General features: G+C 39.0%; 1 protein-coding gene across 1 annotated transcript in view; it reads right to left on the bottom strand.

The window, feature by feature from the left end:
* The window catches only part of LOC113019379 (protocadherin-15-like), a 229357-nt gene that overhangs the window by 166100 nt on the left and 44044 nt on the right, over positions 1-19213 (bottom strand). The window contains exons 3-5 of the mRNA XM_080305485.1: positions 16920-16934; positions 16375-16440; positions 273-433 (exon numbers count right to left, since the gene is read on the bottom strand). Of these exons, the coding sequence (XP_080161611.1) occupies positions 273-433; positions 16375-16440; positions 16920-16934 (242 nt within the window). The remainder of the gene's footprint in view (positions 1-272; positions 434-16374; positions 16441-16919; positions 16935-19213) is intronic.

Here is a 19213-nt window from a genome sequence, read left to right on the forward strand (position 1 = left end):
TGATGAATGTTTACTCAGAGGCAAAAAGAGCTAAAACCTGCTAAATTTCTCACAACAGCACATGATGGCTAAAGTAAAAAACATGTAAAAATAAATTTAAAAGAGCTGTAGATATGTAAATGTACTTCCATTGTTTATGTCTCCTGGGGTCAATCGAAATAAAGAAAAACTAGGAGCAAAAACTGCATTTGCTGAAGCAGCAATTTTACTTTTAGTTTGGCATACAGCACAATGAGTGAACGCGACTGAAGAAAAGCTAGAATAAATCTTACATCTCTGTCCAGAACCCGTCCCGTGCTATTTAGGTAAAGGGCTTGTTTGGAAGGGTCAAGAATGACCCAGCGATCGTTGTTGTCCCTCAGGGACAGAGAGATGGTTCGATCCGGACCTTCAGCCACGCCGTTGATGTGCATGTTGTCCACCAACAATGTTCCTGAAATAAAATAAAAGCAGGTTTAATAATCCTTTGGCTCGAGAGACAGACGCAGCGTCCAGAGCTTCAGGATGTAAAAAGTAGAATTCAATTACCTCTGGAGTTAAACAGAAACAGACAGAGAAACCGTTTGGTCCAAAATGATTAATAAATGAAAAGGAAGCAGGAACAATTCAGACGGAACCCTCAGTTTTTCTTCATGTTCTCAATTAAATATATACCTGGAAATTATATGCCGGATGTAGACAAAGTCAAGGGCAATTACGTGGAGAACAACATAGAGCCAGAGAGGAAGAGAGCGACATGAGGGGGGGAAAAAGGCATTTAGTGGGGCTACTCTGCTTCCTTCTGCTATAACTATACCTGGAATACTGAAGAATGTCTGCGAACGCAAAACATAACAGACAGACTTCAGGAAGAAACAAGAAAACAACAAATGTTTTAATGATTTAATTGCTTTTCTCAGCCTGGAATTAATTAAAGAAAAACATCGAAATATTTTTAAAAAGTAAACATTTTAATAAGACAGATGGCAAAATGAAATAAACTCGATTAATTTAATACAATCATCGGTGGGTGGTGAAGTAATTTGGGAATTAGACAACTACTGGAAAGCAAAAACAAAGAGAGAAATACAGTACGAACAGGAAGAAAAGACCATTTAAATGGTATCAGTGAGCTGTAGAAATTTAAGCTGGGCATATTATCTGCAAAAACAAAAATTAAGCCATGAGGTCTGAGAAGGCACATTACATGAGAAATGATAAACTTGGAAATGTCACAAAATGTGCTGTTATTTGTTGTTTGTGGGTGAAACTGTCAATGAAAATCAAACAGGGATGTTTATATTAGTGGTGAACTTGTGATGAATAACTTGAGCGTTGGTCTAATGTGCTCCTTGTTATATTTGCTGATGTTCTCATGTCGTTAACCATAAAGGACCTGTTTTAGTTTACGGGAAATATTTAAACAGAGAGGAGGCAAAAAATAAAAATAAAAAAATAAATAAAAGTGGAAAAAAACAACTACATAAAAAAAATGAATCACAATGTATCCGCTTGACTCCATTTGTACAGCTCCAGCAAAATGCAAGTGACCCATTACCAGACTAATAACACATCTCACTTGGCATCTGCCCTTTCAACAGATGATGGTACATAACGACCAGGGCTCTGCGCTACGAACCAAGTCCAACTCGCCCAAACAACAGGAAATCATGCTGAGCAGTTACACGAAGGTGGTTATTAGCTCGAAAAGTAAACCCAAGGAGTGTGCTCACATGAGAAAGGTCAGCCACAAACACTGACGGGTCTTCTGGCGGTAGAACAGCATATTTTACCAAGATGATCGAAGTATTATGTTAGAAAAATATGAAGGGATAAAAAACAGAATGGACAATCTGTACAGCAACACAGCTGCAACTAGCCAAAAGAGTAGTGGGTGTGAGCATGTGTGGTAGAAAACAAAGTACGGTATTTAAAAAAAGAAAACAATATATGTGTGTGAGCATTTAAAATCTTTTGGCCAACAGGTACTAACATATCACTACCATTTCATGTTCCATTAAATGAACAGACTACTTTGCTTGTTAAAAAAGACCTAAAAACACTAAGTTTGCGTCGTTTATCTGTAACTTTAATATAAGGTCAACAAGTACAAGGCTTAGGTGCTATTTTCAGGCACCTAAGCCTTGTAAAAATTGCTTTATAATTGCTTGTGGCCAACAGTAAAAAAATGCAGTTAAAGTTGCCTAGGGATCTAAAGTTTTCTTTGCAGCTCATTAGAGAAAGATAAAAAAAAACTTTAGAGTGTCTTCAAATTGATTGCTCAGGAGGCTAAGATAACCCTCTCTATGAACCACCTCCATAACACTGAAAAGAAGGGCTAAACCTGAAGATCACTGTGGTTTTCTCGAAGCCTCCCATCCTTTTGTCTGAGCAGTAAACTGTCAGCAACATTAGCAGCTGCTTAAAAAAGACTTATTTGTGCTCAAAACCAAGCATTGTTTTTTTCCCCCATATGTACAAAAGAAAAAGTATTCACCATTACACGCTACAGCAAATCATGTGATGCCAGTCCTTTCACCCCCTTATGTGCCTGTCTTGCAATTCTGGAATGACGGAAATGATTGGGCTTGTTCTTATTCTTTCTCACCCTTCTCTCCTTCCTCTACATCCTTTTCCTCTTAAACCTTGTTTGTGGTTAGTGCATTGGTTGCTGTCAACTGCAAATTCATCATGGCCATGTGACAATTTACATTGGCACTTGAGTATCACTACACTGAATAAATAGGGGCCACAGTTTAGAAAAAACTAATTCTGTGTGAGCACTGATTGACGAATAGAAGAAACAGGTAGCAAGCATTAAAGGATTGCAGTTTGCTTTTTTTCTTGTGTTTACTTTTTTAGTTTTTCTCTAAACTTATCTTTTCAAGCTGTTGCAGCACCTTCATCTCTGTAATCTGGGACTCTCTGAGCTCCTGCACTGATATATTACTGAAATGATGCTAAAGATTGACCTTCTTTTACACTCATGTCTCCAACCGGACCGCATATGTGAAGTTACGAAAACTGAGTGGTGCACAGCAAGTTACGCCTCATTAGGCTCATGCCGTTGTTCACAAGGGCAACAGCGGCTTGTAATGCAACCTAAAGTAAGTCACTTCCATAATCACTTTATATATTTCTGTATTGCAGTAACAAATTTAATTGCTCTACTAAATTTAGCAATCACTTTATAATTTCAGTCATATGACAAAGAAAGTTTTCACATGACCATAAATAGATCTACAAAAGACTAAGTGCACCTTTATCACTTCCACAGGAATTAAGAGGGTAAATAGTAGCCAGGTGCTGTTAACACTTAGACCCCCGGAGAGCAGTCATTTTGGTTTTCTACCTTAGACCCCTGCGGAGTCATCATTTTGAGTTTCTACCTTTAAAAGCCGGAGAGCAGTCAGTCAAATGCTGGAGTCATTCATATGTATATTAGGTCGTTACCTAGGAATTCTGGAGGGAGGGGAGTGGGGGTGAGTGATTGAGGGGGTTTGGGAGTGGAGTGTTTCAGTTTGCCATCTTAGGGAGAAATCAACACATGTCCTTTGTATGTCCTTTGTTGCTGACATTTATTGATGAAAACAGTACAAAAAAACCAACCATTTGTACACATATTTACAAATAATGATAAAAAGTGAGTGAGTACATTTCAACATTTTCAGCAATCACTCACAATCCTGGCACTGCCACGGTATCTGTCGTCTGCATTTACCACATGTGTACCTGTAGCAGTGAACACATCGCACAGTGGCCTGATTTTTTTTGCATCTGTGTTTGACCTGGGGTGTGACCGGCTAGGTGTGGAGGGTTGTGTCCGAAGGGTATATATACACTGCACTTAGCCTACTCCTTCATTGAAGAATCTTCATTGAAGAATCCTCTCCAAGGAAAGAAAATTCATCGCCCTGAAGAATCCTCTGGTGTACGGACCTCCTCTCCAAGGAAAGAAAATGCAGAGAAGACTCACCACTCAGCAGGCCTTGGAAATGATCCTGACGGAAGTCGACCCTTGTGACTCGGATGGAGAAGACCTAGCAGTTCAGCCGGATTCGGACTCAGAGCTGTCTGATCAGTCTTCCGGTTAGTTTCATTTCATGTTATTTCCTTTTTCATTTCAAACAAGTAAGTGGATGTAGTTAGTAAGTAAGATATTTCAGACATTATTCTGATACAGAGGAGGAGATACTGGAATTATAATTAGTATCTATGCATGCATTTGTGATTTTGTTTGACCTTCCCATTTTGCTCACAATTTGAATTTGTTCACACTGCAGATGAGGAGACTGCTTCTCCACCGAAAAAGAGACCTTGTTTGGGGACTGAGACAGCGAAAGATGGCACAGTGTGGCGTGAAGAACATGTGGGGACCTGTCTCCCTTTCACCCCAATAGAAGCGTACGCTGCAGATGGAGAGCCAACGGCTAAGGCCAGGAGAAGTATCTCGAGTCGCCTTCAGAGCTTCCTGTGTTTCGTCACTCAAATGCACTTGATTAATTGAGCAAATGTCACCACCTCTATAAAAGTAGAAGTTTTTACAGTCTGCTGATCTGGAGCATTCAGGTGTGCATTATCACAATGCCACAATCTTTCCTGCAGTCGACGTTCCGGCAAATTGAATTCAAGGTCAAACCATGCTACTCTCAGAAAAACTTCAGAAAAACAAAGAGCTACAGCTCACGCTCTATAGGCCTTGGTTAGCATGTTAAATGTTCATGGTATCACAATAAAAATAAATAAATAATAAAAAAGAACAAATATGTCTTGTTTGGAATGATTACCAGGAGAAGGTGACATATCTCTAAGAGAAACATGGTGACGTTGTTTAGGTTTGCAAAGTTGTATCTGAACAAACCACAAGAGTTCGGGAACAACATTCTTTCAACAGATGGGACCAAAATGGAGATATTGGACAATAACACACAACAATTAAAATGTCAAATATCAGCACAAATACTTTCATACCAACTGTTAAACACAGCGGTGGACAGATGATCATTTACGCTTGTTTTTAAGCCACGGGACCTTTGCACCTTGGAGTTATCAACCACGAAATCCTTTGTACGCGAAATAATCGTAGAGTGAAATGTACCATCCGTCTTACAGCTTGACCTAAATTAGGTCAGACAACAGGATAATAATCCAGAGCACAGCAGCAAATCTATAAAAGAAAAAGAAAAAGATCAAGGTGCTGCTATAGTCTAGTCAACGTGGCTCCAAAACACTGAAAAGACTGAGAAAATCTTATAGAAAATTATGCTTCAAGTTATTGCTACTGAAAGTGGATCTATGAGTTATTGAATCATGGGGTTAACTTATTGTTTTCTGTACTAATTAAACTATAATACTGATATTCAAGAATGCAAGCTGGGAGGATTGAAAAATAAATGTGCCATTTTTTATTTGGACTTGTCAATCAGCTGATTTCCTTTTCTCATGGAGTGCTCTAACATTTGAGAAGTACAGATATTATTTTCACTTTTATTGCACAAATGGACAAGAATATTTATGCAAACTGTGCCCAGGCTGGAAACAACTGTCTACTGTTGCTAACATCACATCCATTCCTTCCAAACATATCAAAAGAAAATACTATTCCCTGCTGCAGAATGATGCTAAATTTGTGCCAACCGCAGCCAAGCTTGATTTCCAACAGGAAACATAAACAGCGATGAGTCTCCACTCCTACCTGTACCTTATCTGAAATAAAAATCCCTGTCGTTGCATCATTTTTTCATACATATAGGATCGCAACCCTTGTGTGTTATTCAATCAGCCTGAGAGCTATGCTGGCGGGGGCCTAGGGTCACATGGGTCAGCCAGGTACAGTACAAGGGGAGAAGCCAGATTAGGGGAGATCTCTGTAACTCCAGGTTGGTACAAAAAAATAAAATGAAAAGCAAAACCCTTTGTAACAGAAACAACAATGTAAATTTTGTTGCTGCCTTAAGCACCCAAGGGTATACTAGGAGAACCAGACCTGATCTGGCCTATCAGATTTGAGAAACAAGTGCTTTTGTTTGTAAACAATTACATCTGTGTTCATCTGTGCTCAACGCAACTCAACTTTATAAGACAAAATGACCAATGCACCACACAAAAGAGACAAAATGGATAAAAACAAAAAAAGGAATAAAAAACTACAAAAACTTCTACACCTACAAACTACTGTGTGTATGTTCATGTGTGTAAGAGAACCCTAGAAAGTTGAGAAGCAAGCAGGATTGTGTTTGCTCGCTGGAAAACTTCTCGTCTGTGTGCACACACCCGTCTGCACACACAACAACATAAACACACACGCACTGAGCGATCTCATATCTGATCTGCCAGACATAAAATTGGGTCATGGCCTTCTGTGCTACCATGGAAACCATGTCAAATGCTTTGCTGTGATTTGCTGATTTTATATAAACGAGGAACTTTAATGAAATTGGTTTCTTTATATGAGAAATGGGATAGAAAATGGAATTCATTAGGGGGCTTTCATTCCTTACCATCGTCTGGCTATCTCTCTGCTGGTTTTTCTGCTTCTTTCTAGCAAAAAAAAAAAAAAAAAAAACCCTCACCAAGACAGGCGAAGAAGCCTGATAGAAATAGTGCCTATACCTTGTATAACTGTGTCTAATTTGATACCACAGACCATCTAATGCAAATGGACTCTTTTCACAGTGACCTCACTTTATAGTAGACTGAATACAGCACACAGCAGCATCTGATTAAATTGACCCACGTGTTAAAGCACACGGGCAGAACCATATGAAGCCGCCGGTGTGTGTGGGTGTGCACGAAGGAGGGAATTGCCTGAAAAAAAAAAGAAACAAAGAACATTTAGAGAAAAAGGAAATGAGAAAGACAGCAGAAGAGAAGAAAGATTGGGTTGAACGAGAGGGTGATATAAATAAAGAATAAAGAGAATATTAGGAGTAAATAGAGAGAAAATGAGCATAGTGGCAGTGCATTAATAGAATATTTTACAGGACATTAGCTTAACTGAATGTGGCTGCACTGCTAGTGTGTCATCCAGGTATGAACCATGGGCTGAAAAGTAATCATCACATCTACCTCCTTCTTGAGCGCTTAGTGGGTGGGAAGAGACTCAAGACAAATACTGTAGCACTGGATAGGAAGGACAAAAGAAGTAATGAGTGTTGGCTGGCCAAGGTAAATTCGCTTTATCTACCATTTAAGTTGAGATAGTTCGATGGCAGACACATAGAAAAGACATATTAGAGAACATTATAATTTCTAAAAGCATCAAAAGTTGTTTTGACTCTCTTACTGAGGTTTTATAGTAGTTTGACTTCCTATAATTTACAATGTTATCACCTGCAAAATAATGGTTTCTGCTATGTAGCGTTTAGTACTCGTGACATCTGTTTGACCGCTCTAATCTGTTTTGAAACAGGCTGAAGTGGTCCCTCCAAAGTGATAAAAGGAAGAAAAGTACAGAGGTGAGAGACACTTTTCACAGATGAATCTTCTTTGAAACAAAGCATTCTTTCAACATAGCAGCATTCTGAATTCTGTCCATTTTGTTTGGTGTGTGAGAAGGGAAGTTAAAACATTGCATTCACACAACAAGTCAAGGGCTTTTCACATCATCTGTGCCAAAAGTAAGAAAAATAAAATTCAATAAATAAATAATTAAAAAGGTAGTTTATCAGAAAAAGAGGTACAATGTGGGCCTTTGCTGGTATTTCCACACTGAATTACATCAAATGCAACAATGACAATTTTTTGAGTGATAACCTTAATCCAGGGTTGGGCTAAACCGAGTCCCAAGGGGGCCAGAAGCCAGTGTACTCAGTGGCGTGTCCAGCGGGGTGGCCTGGGGGGGCACAGGCCACCCCCCCAACCAGACTGGCCACCCCAGGTGCCACCCCAAAGGCAAAACAATAAAATTCAATCAAATATCAAATGTCCGATTATGTTTTCACGGTGAAGCTCAGATATCCGAGTGTAAGTGCGCAATGTGCATCACGTTAGCAAAGGTAGGAGAGCCAAGCACGAAAGACGGCACTGCAGGAAACAATTTTTCGGTGAAAGAAAATGAGGACAGAATAAATGTCCCGGTAAGTAATATCAAGTTTGTTGAGTTTAGTAAACTTCGGTGAAATTAGAATCCCAAGGAAAAAATAACACGTAAAGAATTATTGCAGCCGTCGAATATTTCAGACAGTATGCTACTGAGGGCAGCTAACATAAGAGTTATGAGTTATAAGATATAATCTAAGTCGTAACATTGCTGTATGGAGCTGCAGATTTGGTTGCAGGTTAACATAGCTGGACTGGCCATCGGGCATACCGGCATATGCCCGGTGACTTATTTTTTATTTTTTTTGTAATGGCATGAACAATGAGAGGTGGTGGATTGGCCAGATGCAGGTCGATGTGTAGAAATAACTCCGTTGTTTGGTGGTGGCTATGGCGGAGCTTCCACAGAGGCCAGCAGGTGGATGAGGGAAGGGGAGGCAGGAGGAGAGCCCCGAGGCAGCCGCCAGTCCGAGTGTCAGGTGAACTGAACTTCAGGTAAGAAGTTATGACCTGCAGTCTATCTGGGTCAGATATAAACTAAGTTTAGGTGGAGTTTATTTTCGTTGTGCTGACTTTTTACCCTCAGTTGCAATAACTCGTACTGCGTTCTAGCCAGCTTGACGGAGTTTCTATACAGCTGGGTGGGTGCTATGATGTTACTGATAGTGAACTTTATTTTATTCATAAGTTTAGTTAGTAGAGTTGCCAACGGCTCCTTGAAAAAAATGGAATGGTCCCTCATTCAGAGAAAATATTACACGTTTCGTATTGAGCTGAGAAGAGACGCAGTTTGTCCCGAACTTTAGCTATAATGAAAAAAAGACACAAAGCTGGATTTATTCTGTCGTTATGCTGCACAGCTGCCTCTTCTTCTCTCATTCTCTCCCCTCCCTCTCCTGTTGCTGCTTCAATCATGAAACTGATCAATGATCAGCTGATCGGCTTTTCTCTCTTGTTTGTTTATCGCCCACTTTGCGCCAGAAAGAGGAAACCAGCGGATGTCGCGCTAAAAAACAGCAGCACGTTTAAGCTTGATCAGCTGTTGTTAGAATGTATTTAATATTAATTTCTAGTATCAGCTGATGTTTGCTGGAGCCACAGCTGTAAAGCTGCTGGTCATGATGTCGGTTTGGATATGTGGTGAGAGGGAAACATGAAGATGAAACCAGGAGATGTCCTTACTGAATCATCAGAGCTGAACAGGTGATGGAGAAACAGGTTTACCTTTTAGGTGACAGGAATGAGTTGAAGGGAAGTTATGAACTGTTTCTGAGAGACAAATAACACCAGGATCCTTTTCTATGTAGCTGACAGCTGGTAACTGTGCAGGGGCGGGTCTAGCAAAGTTTTGCCAGGGGGCAGGTAGGGCTTTAACAGGGAAAGGGGGGCACAAAGAAATACTTTTCTGTCTTATTCTCATTTAAAATACCTAGCTTTTATTAAATAATTATCTAAATCGTACAACCAAAGTTTTTATCTGATGTAAAATGTATAGAAATCATACATATACCAACAAGACTGTACATCACTGTCACAACAGCATTTGTTTTCATTCAAAGTCTTTATGGCTTTAACACCTGGTGGGTCGGTCTGTAGTCAAAATGCCCGATTTTCTGTCCCAGTCCAGCCCTGCAGGTTATACTGGCAGTGTCACCATGCCAGCTGACTGTATTTCATCATCAGCCAGTGTTGCTCTTGATCAATATTACCAAAGTTTACCATAAGGCAGCATAGAAAGTATTTACTTGCTTTCAGGTTTTATTCAAATGTTAGTCTTTTCATTTGTTTCCCCACTTTTTTCCTGTTTCAAAATCAAACACCAGTTTGTGAGAAGATGATAAAGTTTTACATTGGAACTGGCTAATTTGTCAATTGTTTGTTACAAATGTTCGTATTTTAATATTCAAAAATGTTTTTGCTCAAAACATATGTGCACTACATGTCAGTAAAAATACTATGCAAATATTCCTTGAATACTGAGTAAACATTGACAAAGCACTGATTGTATCTCTTGTACTTTATCAACACAGAATCTAAAAACTTTGCACCGTAGTGGTTAAAATCTCATTCTAATAAGAGTTAAAAGTGCATTCGGTTATTAGGTTTATAGGATTATTGAATTATGGTTAACGGTTGGTAGAATTTTTTTTAAACATTATCTGCCAATTACATCTGCCACCCTTCTCCAAATCTGTGCCCCTACCTGGCCCCCCCAACAAAAATTTTCTAGACACGCCACTGAGTGTACTCCTAGTGCTGGTCCCAAGTCTGGATAAATGGGAAGAATTGCATAAAGGTGAAGACAGAGGAAGAGGAGATTTGGAAGGAGTATTCAGAGGGTACGAGAAAGAATAAAAAGGTATAAATGTAGAGATGAGAGTATAGGGAATTTAAGTGTAGAGACTGTAACTAGTTAAGGGTTAGAGCTGGCTGATAGGAAAGAAACTAGATGTGCTGTGTGTGCAGGACACCAGGTGGAAGGGAGTCAAGGCTAGGAGCATGAAAGATGGATTCAAACTTTTCTACCGTAGGAAGGAAACGTAATGAAATGGAAGTAATCTTGAAGGAAGAGTGCGTTAGTCGTGTTGTGGAGGTGAACATATTGTAGGAAGTGGTTATGATGAATGTGGTGATGTTGTATTGCCTCCAATGTGGATGTCAGAAGAGAAAGGAATTCTGGAGTAAGTTGGATGAAGGAACAGACTTGAGTGGACATGCATGCGAAGGGAACAGAGGTGACGAGGAGGTCTTGGGTAGGTTAAGGAGAGAAATGCAGAAAGGACAGATGGTGATGAGTTTTGCAAAAATGGCTGTGGTTAATGTATACTTCAAAAAGAGGGAGGAACATAAGGTGACATAAGAGTGGGAGAAGCTGCACACAGGAGGACTATATCTTGTGGGAAGGAGAGATAGGAAACTGCAAAGTGGTGTCAGGGGAGAATCGAATGGTAGTTTGCAAATCAAGAAGAGGAACTGAGTGAAGGCAGAGGCAAGGATTAGATGGTGGAGGATAAGGTCGAAGAATGTTGCAGAGTTCGGGGAAGACTTAAGATGGGCTCTCGGTGGCACAGGGAAGAGTTACAATATGAATGGAAGTGTATAGCTGCAGTTGTGAGAAAAACTGCTAAGAGACTGTCTTCATATCCTCTGGACAGAGGAAAGAAGACGAGGAGATCTGTGGTGGAATGGGGAAGTACTGGGAAGTTATTCAAAGGAAGCAGTTAATTTAAAAAAAGTGGGATAGTCAGGGAGATGAAGAGAGTAGAGAGGAGTATTGGGAGGCTAGCTATACTGCAAAGAGAGAGGTGGCAAAGGAAAAAGCTTGTAATGCGTGTTGTACATGAGGCTAGGCACTAAGGAAGGAGACAAGGATTTTCATCAGCTGACTAGAGCTTGAAATCAATGCTACCAAGGATATGCAGAAAAGCATGCGAGGTTGGTGCAGGACATGAATGAAGTAGTAGGCACGACTTCTCAGAATGGGCTGACTGAGTGCAGCATGGTTAAGATCTTGGAGAAGCTTACGGCTGCTGTGAATACTCAGAATAAGACCTCTGAGCGTACATTGGATTACATCACGGAGAAGTTTCCCATTCTATGCAAGGCCACCTGGGTTGGCTGGAAGCAGGGCGAAGGACACATTTCACTGCAGGGCAACCTGCATGTGGCGAATAAAGACTTGATTGATTGATTGAGATTGGGTTCAAGGTGGGGGGATTAAATCATTAATTGGTTCTGAGCCCCTTCATGTTTGCATTGTTGATGGACAAATTGACAGATGAGGTCAATTTGTCCGGGATTCTCCGTGGGCTGTGATATTTGTAAATAATATTGTGATCTATAGTGAGAGTAGGGAGCAGGTGGAAGAGAGTCTGGAGAGGTGGAGGTATGCTCTGGAGAGAAGAGGAATGAAGGTCAGCAGAAGCAAGACAGAAGGCATGTGTGTGAATATGAGGAAAGCAGATGAAATGGTAAAGATGTAAGGTGGTAGGTGAAAGGTAGACAAGTTTAAACACCTGGGGCCAGCACAAGAAAGGTGACGAAAAGAGTGCGGGCAGGGTGTAGTGGGTGCAGACAAGTGTCAGGTGTCTGCAGCCAAGCTGGAGGTGACAGAGTTGAAGATGATAAGATTCGTGTTAGGAGTGACGAGAAGGGATTAGAGAAGGACAGCTCAGTTTGAGCAGTGTGGAGACAATGTAAGAGTGACAAGACTAATGTAGTTTAGACATGTCCAGAGGAAGGTTATAGCAGACATGTTGGACAGGATGTTAAAAAAATTTAAATCAGGGAAAGGGAAAACTTAAAGGGTGGCTAAAGTGGTCACAGGTGTTTGACGATGTGGCTGCCGACTGAAGTTGCAGGATGAATTCTGAAGTGTATAGGGCTGTACTCTGCTCACACTCAGCCACTTCCATTTGATTTTCAATGATAATGACCCAAAGCACATATAAAAGCAACATATAATTTTCTCCAGGCAAATGAATGGTATATTCTTCAATAACCAAGTTGGTTACTGGAGTTCAACACAACTGTGCATTTTTGTGCATGTGCATGCTTTTTAGTTACTGAGGACAAAACTGAAGGCAGAGAGAACAGATGCACAAATGAGCAGCAACAACAGGGGGCTATAGTAAAGGCCTAGCAGAGTATCTCAAGGAAGTAAACACAGCATTTGGTGATGTCTTTGGGTTCAAGACTTCAGGCAGTCATTGACTGCAAAGGATTTTCATCAACTATTAAAAACAATCTTTTATTTAAAATGAAAATTGGAGACTGTTAAAACAGCGGTAACTACTAAACAGTTAATCCAATACTTTTGTCTGTACTTTAATCACATCCTGATGTGCCTCTTTCCAAAAACCTACAGGCATAACTATAATGTCTAGCAACTTTTTCTGAAAGTGCAGACTAATAACGGTTTTATTTAGCTTGCAGCTACGTTATTATCAGTGCAAGCTAGATTAACAAACCTCAGTATATTTACATTAATATTAGAAATAGCAGTAAGCAAAGCTGATTAGATACTATTAAATGCAAAAATTGAGCAAACATTTTCCAACTTGTTAGTCTCCCTCTCTTTTCTCTTGTCTTTCTTCGACTCTCTCTCGTTTGCTAACACCAACCCGAGATAATCACCCTAAAGCAACAACCTCTATTAAATCTGTAACACTATTTCACAGTTGTAGAGCAATACAAGCCACAATGCATACAAACCATTCCAAGGCTAAATTATTCTTCACCAGCCCCGTTAGGAAGATTACGGCTTAAACAGGCACACACTTGGATATTCAATATGTACACAATTACTGCACCGACAAATGAATCACACAATGTTAAACAATGTGGCCAAGCTATTACCTATGATATATTTAATTCAAACAAACTATTTAGTAGTTAAGAGACATTGTGTGAAATCTTAAAAAAAAATTAAAGGGTAGTAATTTGTTTGGTAATTGGTTACTATCCCTAACAATCCTTTCCCCCCAACTATCAACACTAAATCTGTTAAGGGTGATTGTATCTAATGTTTAGACATTTCATTTTTTAGTAAATGTTCAGAAGTGTTCAGACCCAAAAGTAAAATGTGAGGGATTTAAGTGAATTTTACATGATAGAAATACTGAAACTGAGAAAAGCAACACATATCATGTTGTGTTATCTTTTCTGTCAGAAAACAAACCTCATAAGAACCGAGAACATTACTCACACGATGCTACTGTATAGTACAGTAAAACCACACTACTTTATTAGGCAACTGCTCCTTAATGCAAATATCTAATCAGCCAATCACATGGTAGCAACTCAACACATTTAGGAATGAAGACATGGTAAAGATGACCTGCTGAGGTTCAAACTGAGCATCAGAATAGGGAATAAAGGTTTTTAAGTTACTTTACATGCGGCACGGTTGCTGGTGATATACGTGCTGGTTTGAGTATTTCGGACACTGTTGGGATTTTCTCACCGAACCACCTCAAAGCTTTACAAACTATTGTCCAAAAAAGACAAAGAAATCACATTCAAATATAAAAAAAACCCTCATGTGTGTCTATTTATTTCAACTCTTCTTACAATGTGTTGTTTATATTTGCTTTTGGAAGGACAGCTTCAGTGCTGCTACTGACAGTGTGTGACTTATCAGGCTCTTTCATACATATCTGAAAAAAGGTCTGAAGTGATTTGATTGAAAACACTAATGCAGTGAAGCTGATAAATCTGTAGTTCTGACTGACAAAAGTACAAACTGTCTCTGATGAGTTCTGAGATTTAAACAGGGACAGCAGAGCAATCGAGAAAAGCTGCAACAAGGTTGCGAGGCGCCGCACAGAAAAAGAAATACAGATGTCAACATCTGGATTCCACCAGCTGCTTGAATGAAAACAGAATGAAAATGTGTAAATAAAACTGAAAACTAATTATACACAATAATAATGCTCAATATTGTGCTTTTAACTTCTGATGTGATGAAACTGCTAGTGTTTACTCGCCTGACAAATCCAAGCTTGAATTTCAATGTCGAGTTATCTACTTATCTTTTCATTTTATCAACCAGTCTCTTTTTCTCAGACCAAAGACCAACACCCTGGAGTCCCCTATTCTCTGTTGACACTGAGCCCGGTGTTTTGTGCATTTAATGAAGTTGGCAGCAGAGGACCAGTGAGGCGTATTTTTCACAAACTAAAGGCTCTGTACTCGTCTTCTTGCTCTTGCGTGTGGTCTCCCACTTTATCTTTTTCTTTGTCTGATTAGTAATATTCACTGTTTTTGGACTCACAAGTTTTTCAATTTTCTCTAGCCTAATTTATTTGCTTCTTTAATCAGCAGAGCAGCCTTCACTTATGCTAATATAATTGGAAAAACTGTTTTTCCTGTGGTCAATCAACCTTTCAACATAACGAACATGTATTAGGTAACAATTTTCACGAAAGTGATTTTTGCTGAAAATGGATCTCTTTAGTACTTTGTAGATGTCCCACTAAAATCTTTTTTTTAAATAACAGCACGCTTGTTTGATTGGTGATTTATAGCATTTATGATTTTATGATTAAATGTTTTCTCAGATTAAAACAAATTTTTATCTTTAAACAACAACAAAAATAAAAAGAACATTAGCGACGTTTCACTCGTAAAAGATATAAGTGTTAATTGGAAGCCCTACATGAAATTAACACTTCCAGGCTGATTACCAAAAGCACCAGGAAAATAAAAGGTAGGTAGCTTTGTGTGATGCATTAAGCCATTAACAGCTAGCGATGCCAGCTGGGTTTATGGAAAACATTGCTCTCCTCTGTGTTTGGTTCTGCTATGCTAATCTCTGTTCACGTCAGTTAGGATTACTATAATCAGGTCTCACACTTTAAAACTTTGTGAAAAACCAGACATAGCAAATATCCTCCCCCAAGCAGTAATCTAAAGGCTGGAGATACGAGAGCAATTTAACAATACAGATCAACTTGTCTATCCATAATTTACCTTTATTTGCAAATGCATTTGCTTTGATCTACTTGACTTAAGCAGGGAATAGATTAATCCATTGAAATGTGTGGTCGCTCAACACATAATCTGCTCTGTACTACACAAAAATTCATGATGCTAGATATACCAACCGAAGCAGACTCTAGGAATGTGTGTTTGTTTACATCCCTTTGGTCTAAATGGCACAGATGTTGAACCAGGGTCCACTAATGAGCCATAAAGCCCTTAAATAATTTGAGCTGGAGACAAAAACACAGAGAAGAGAAGAGAAGAGAAGAGATATCCACATAACCGGAAACACAATTAGTTATAAACTCTAAAAATACTGACGAAGTCATCATAATACAGCCTGTAAACACAAGATTTTCCTAAACCTTAATATAGCTTGAATCAAGTGAAACGCACCTCTTCCTTAGCTGTTGGTTTAATGTGAAGCTTTGTCTGGAGACAGTCAAACAAAGGTAATGAAATCGACCAGCAAGGAACTTCAAACCTTAATAATTAACACATTTCACCTCAAAACCAAGATCTTGTTATCACTTCCAAGTTGCCAGGCAACTAGTAAAAACGCCAAGAAGTTACTGTGACCAGATCGAAACAGCACATATAGAAAAACACAATAGCAGTTAGAACCTTTCATTAGTTCAAATTAGATGAGGCTTCAACTATGACCCAGTTGGCACAGAATATTTTAATGAGGGCACACCACATGCTATTCCAATCAGCGTCTTTTAAAGGTCAAGATTTTCAAACAGTGTTTGTCTAACATACGCTAAAAGGTAGTAATCATACTGAAGTGGTCGCCCATCACATCTTGAGTTTAGACCATTTTTAAAATCTCCTATGAAGCATTAAGCAAGAAAGAAAATAATACTTTACCGTTGGGGCTTTCTTCATCGATGGCAACTATGGTAGCAGGAGGACCCGAGCGGGAAAGTTTGCATTCTGGATAGAAAAACAGAGAAAAAAGAAACATGAAAAGGTACCATTAATACATTACTGAATATTGAGTTTCATTATTCAATTTCATTTTAAATGGTCCTCTAAGTACTATGTAGTACTTAGAGGACAGATCTTTTTTCTTTTCTTTTTACAGGGTTGCAGTACCATGTGTAAGAAAAGGTCTAAGGGCAACTCCACAGAGATTGAAAAGGAAAGCTTGGCAGACATAAACTGTTGCTTATGACCTCATTTTTCTTTTTACAGAGAGAGGAAATGATTCTGTAGCCCAGCCGAATTATATCGCGGGAATGAAAGGTGTATAAATAAGGTGAGGTGGAGTAAGAAAGGCAAGAACTGACAGTACAGAGACTGACAGACGTAGCCCACTATAACCATCTCTGTAAGGTTGGCAGGGGTTAATAAACTAGCACAGTGACTGAACACACAGTTAACAGAGAAAGAAAAAGGAGGAATGTTCTCACCCTCATATTGCCAGTCTGCATCAAGAGCCAGCCCCACCGCACCAGGAAGGAGAGAGAGGGGAAAAGAAAGGTAGCAGTGAACAGAGGAGAAGAAGAAAGAGAAATTAGGAGAAAATTTTCACTTAAGATCAGAATTAACTATCAGAACAAAGACAAAAGGTAAAGACAAGGGCGTCAAACATGAAATGCAGTAAGCAGGTTCAAAGATTTGAAGATGATAGCCAATTTCTGCCAATCTTTCTGAGCTTTTCCAACATCTCTCAGAGCCATCACCCACAATTTACTGTATTACTACGAGAAGAAATTATTTCAAAACTGGCCAGAAGCTAAAAACTGTCTCATTCAGAGGGAAAAGAGCACCGACATTCAAACATTCTCTTTCATCTATTTCCCTGTTCTTGTGAGATACAGTGAAAAAAAAAAGAACACCCACATTCACCTGACAAGCCGATATTACTGTACAGCTCTCGAGGATGGTTGGGAAAGTCCCAGAGGAAGGGTGGAAGATGGATATCTGCTCACCTAGAAAATAGACTTCATGGAACAATGATCACACTTTCTCTCTCTCGTACCCTCTTGCTCTACCTCTCCAGGATAAAGCATTACAACTGTGTGACATCAGCGATTATATCAGAAGTCGGTGATGTGGTGTGTTGTATTTTCATGTAGAATGAAGCTCCCAAATGGGAACTATTTGCCTGTTAACACAAATAGTTCATATTAGCGCATCTTTCTGCTAAAAATATCAGATTTCCAGTTTGTCATGAACGTTTTCTTTGTCCATACTGTAAAAATCCAACCACATCACTCACTCAAGAAAAAATCTATTCAAGACCTACTTAATAGATTGAGGCCTACTCAAACTGTCTTACTCTATAGTTCCTCAAAAACGGAATCTGGTCATGGTACAGGTGATAATCTCAAAGTCTTAATAGCTTTAGGAAACAGAAACATATTAAACCTTAATAAATGAATGCAAAAACACAACAACACAGATGCTCTCAGACAGCCACACTGCATGGCACAATTAAGCAATTAATAATCAATCATGTTCCGTGTCGGCAGACTACCTACAGCAGGATATTAAGGTAAACTAAAAATTGAAATGCTGAAATTAAATAAATTTAGCATGGTAAACCTAATATTCTAACTTTATTTCCTTTCTAAAGTAACTGAAACTGAATACATTGGATTAACTTGTACTATTATATTGGAGCAGCACTAACACATAGCGCACACATGTGCCGCCACTTACGTTTTAATTAAAAAAGTATGTAGCAAATGTTCAGTTTAGATGATGTTACAATAATGTGTTTAACTAATTTTTATATTAAGCTGACTAAATCCTGTGGAAGAGGTGAAGGAAAAACGTTGCAAACTGAGATGACTTTGAAATGAAAAGATGAACATAAAATGAAAGAATATATAAAGATCGAAATACTCAATCACTTTTCTTTCTCAATCTCTTTCATGTGTGCTTTAAATAAGTTGGCATAGTAAATAACTGTTGCTCTTCTTTTTTTTTTGCTTTGCTAATGGCAGATTAAAGACAAAGGTGAAATGTTAGCATCACCAGCTATCTCTGGTATTTCCACAGAGCCCCAGAACAAAACCAGTAAATAATTATGCACGACCTCACAAACATTCAGAAATAGAAAGAGAACATGCTAGCTGAAACAGAGCAGAAACACAAGTTTCAGTATTCACAATTACATTTATTACCATTTGCGGTTACAGTAAAATGATTGCTAATCCCTAGCATTGGAATGCTAATATCAAGTTAGCCTAGCTAGTTTAGTACTAGTAGATGGTTACTGTTGTTGTGGTACTGACTCCCAAGCTGTCTCATCCAACTACCACTACCATCTATGTGTTCTTCTATATAGAAAGCAGTACACCCTACGCAGACTGGTAGCTTGAGCAAATGGCTCATATTTTATGGTGTGTGGCTAACTCAACATAAATTTACACAATTTTTTGAGTCTGCTAATGGTCTTCATATGTACTGTTGCCGCATTCCATTTGTCTCAGGAGGAGGATGTCGGTGCTGGAAGTGACATCACTCTAGAGTTTAGTATATTGAAATAGTAAAGTTTCAAAAAAAGCTTTATTTATTCATTTTTACTCCTTAGGAAGGTAAAGCCATTTATACATCACTAGCAATACAGCACAATGCTTGTGTTTTTTTGCACTTAAATAAGCTGTCAAAGCATATGTAAATGCTCACTGCTCAACTCAGTGAAAAACAATTACTGCATGACGCCACAGAAAACATGGGTTTCAGAGCACAGTGT

The sequence above is a fragment of the Astatotilapia calliptera genome, chromosome 8 (genome assembly GCF_964374335.1).
Source record: "Astatotilapia calliptera chromosome 8, fAstCal68.1, whole genome shotgun sequence".
Classification (NCBI taxonomy): Eukaryota; Metazoa; Chordata; class Actinopteri; order Cichliformes; family Cichlidae; genus Astatotilapia; species Astatotilapia calliptera.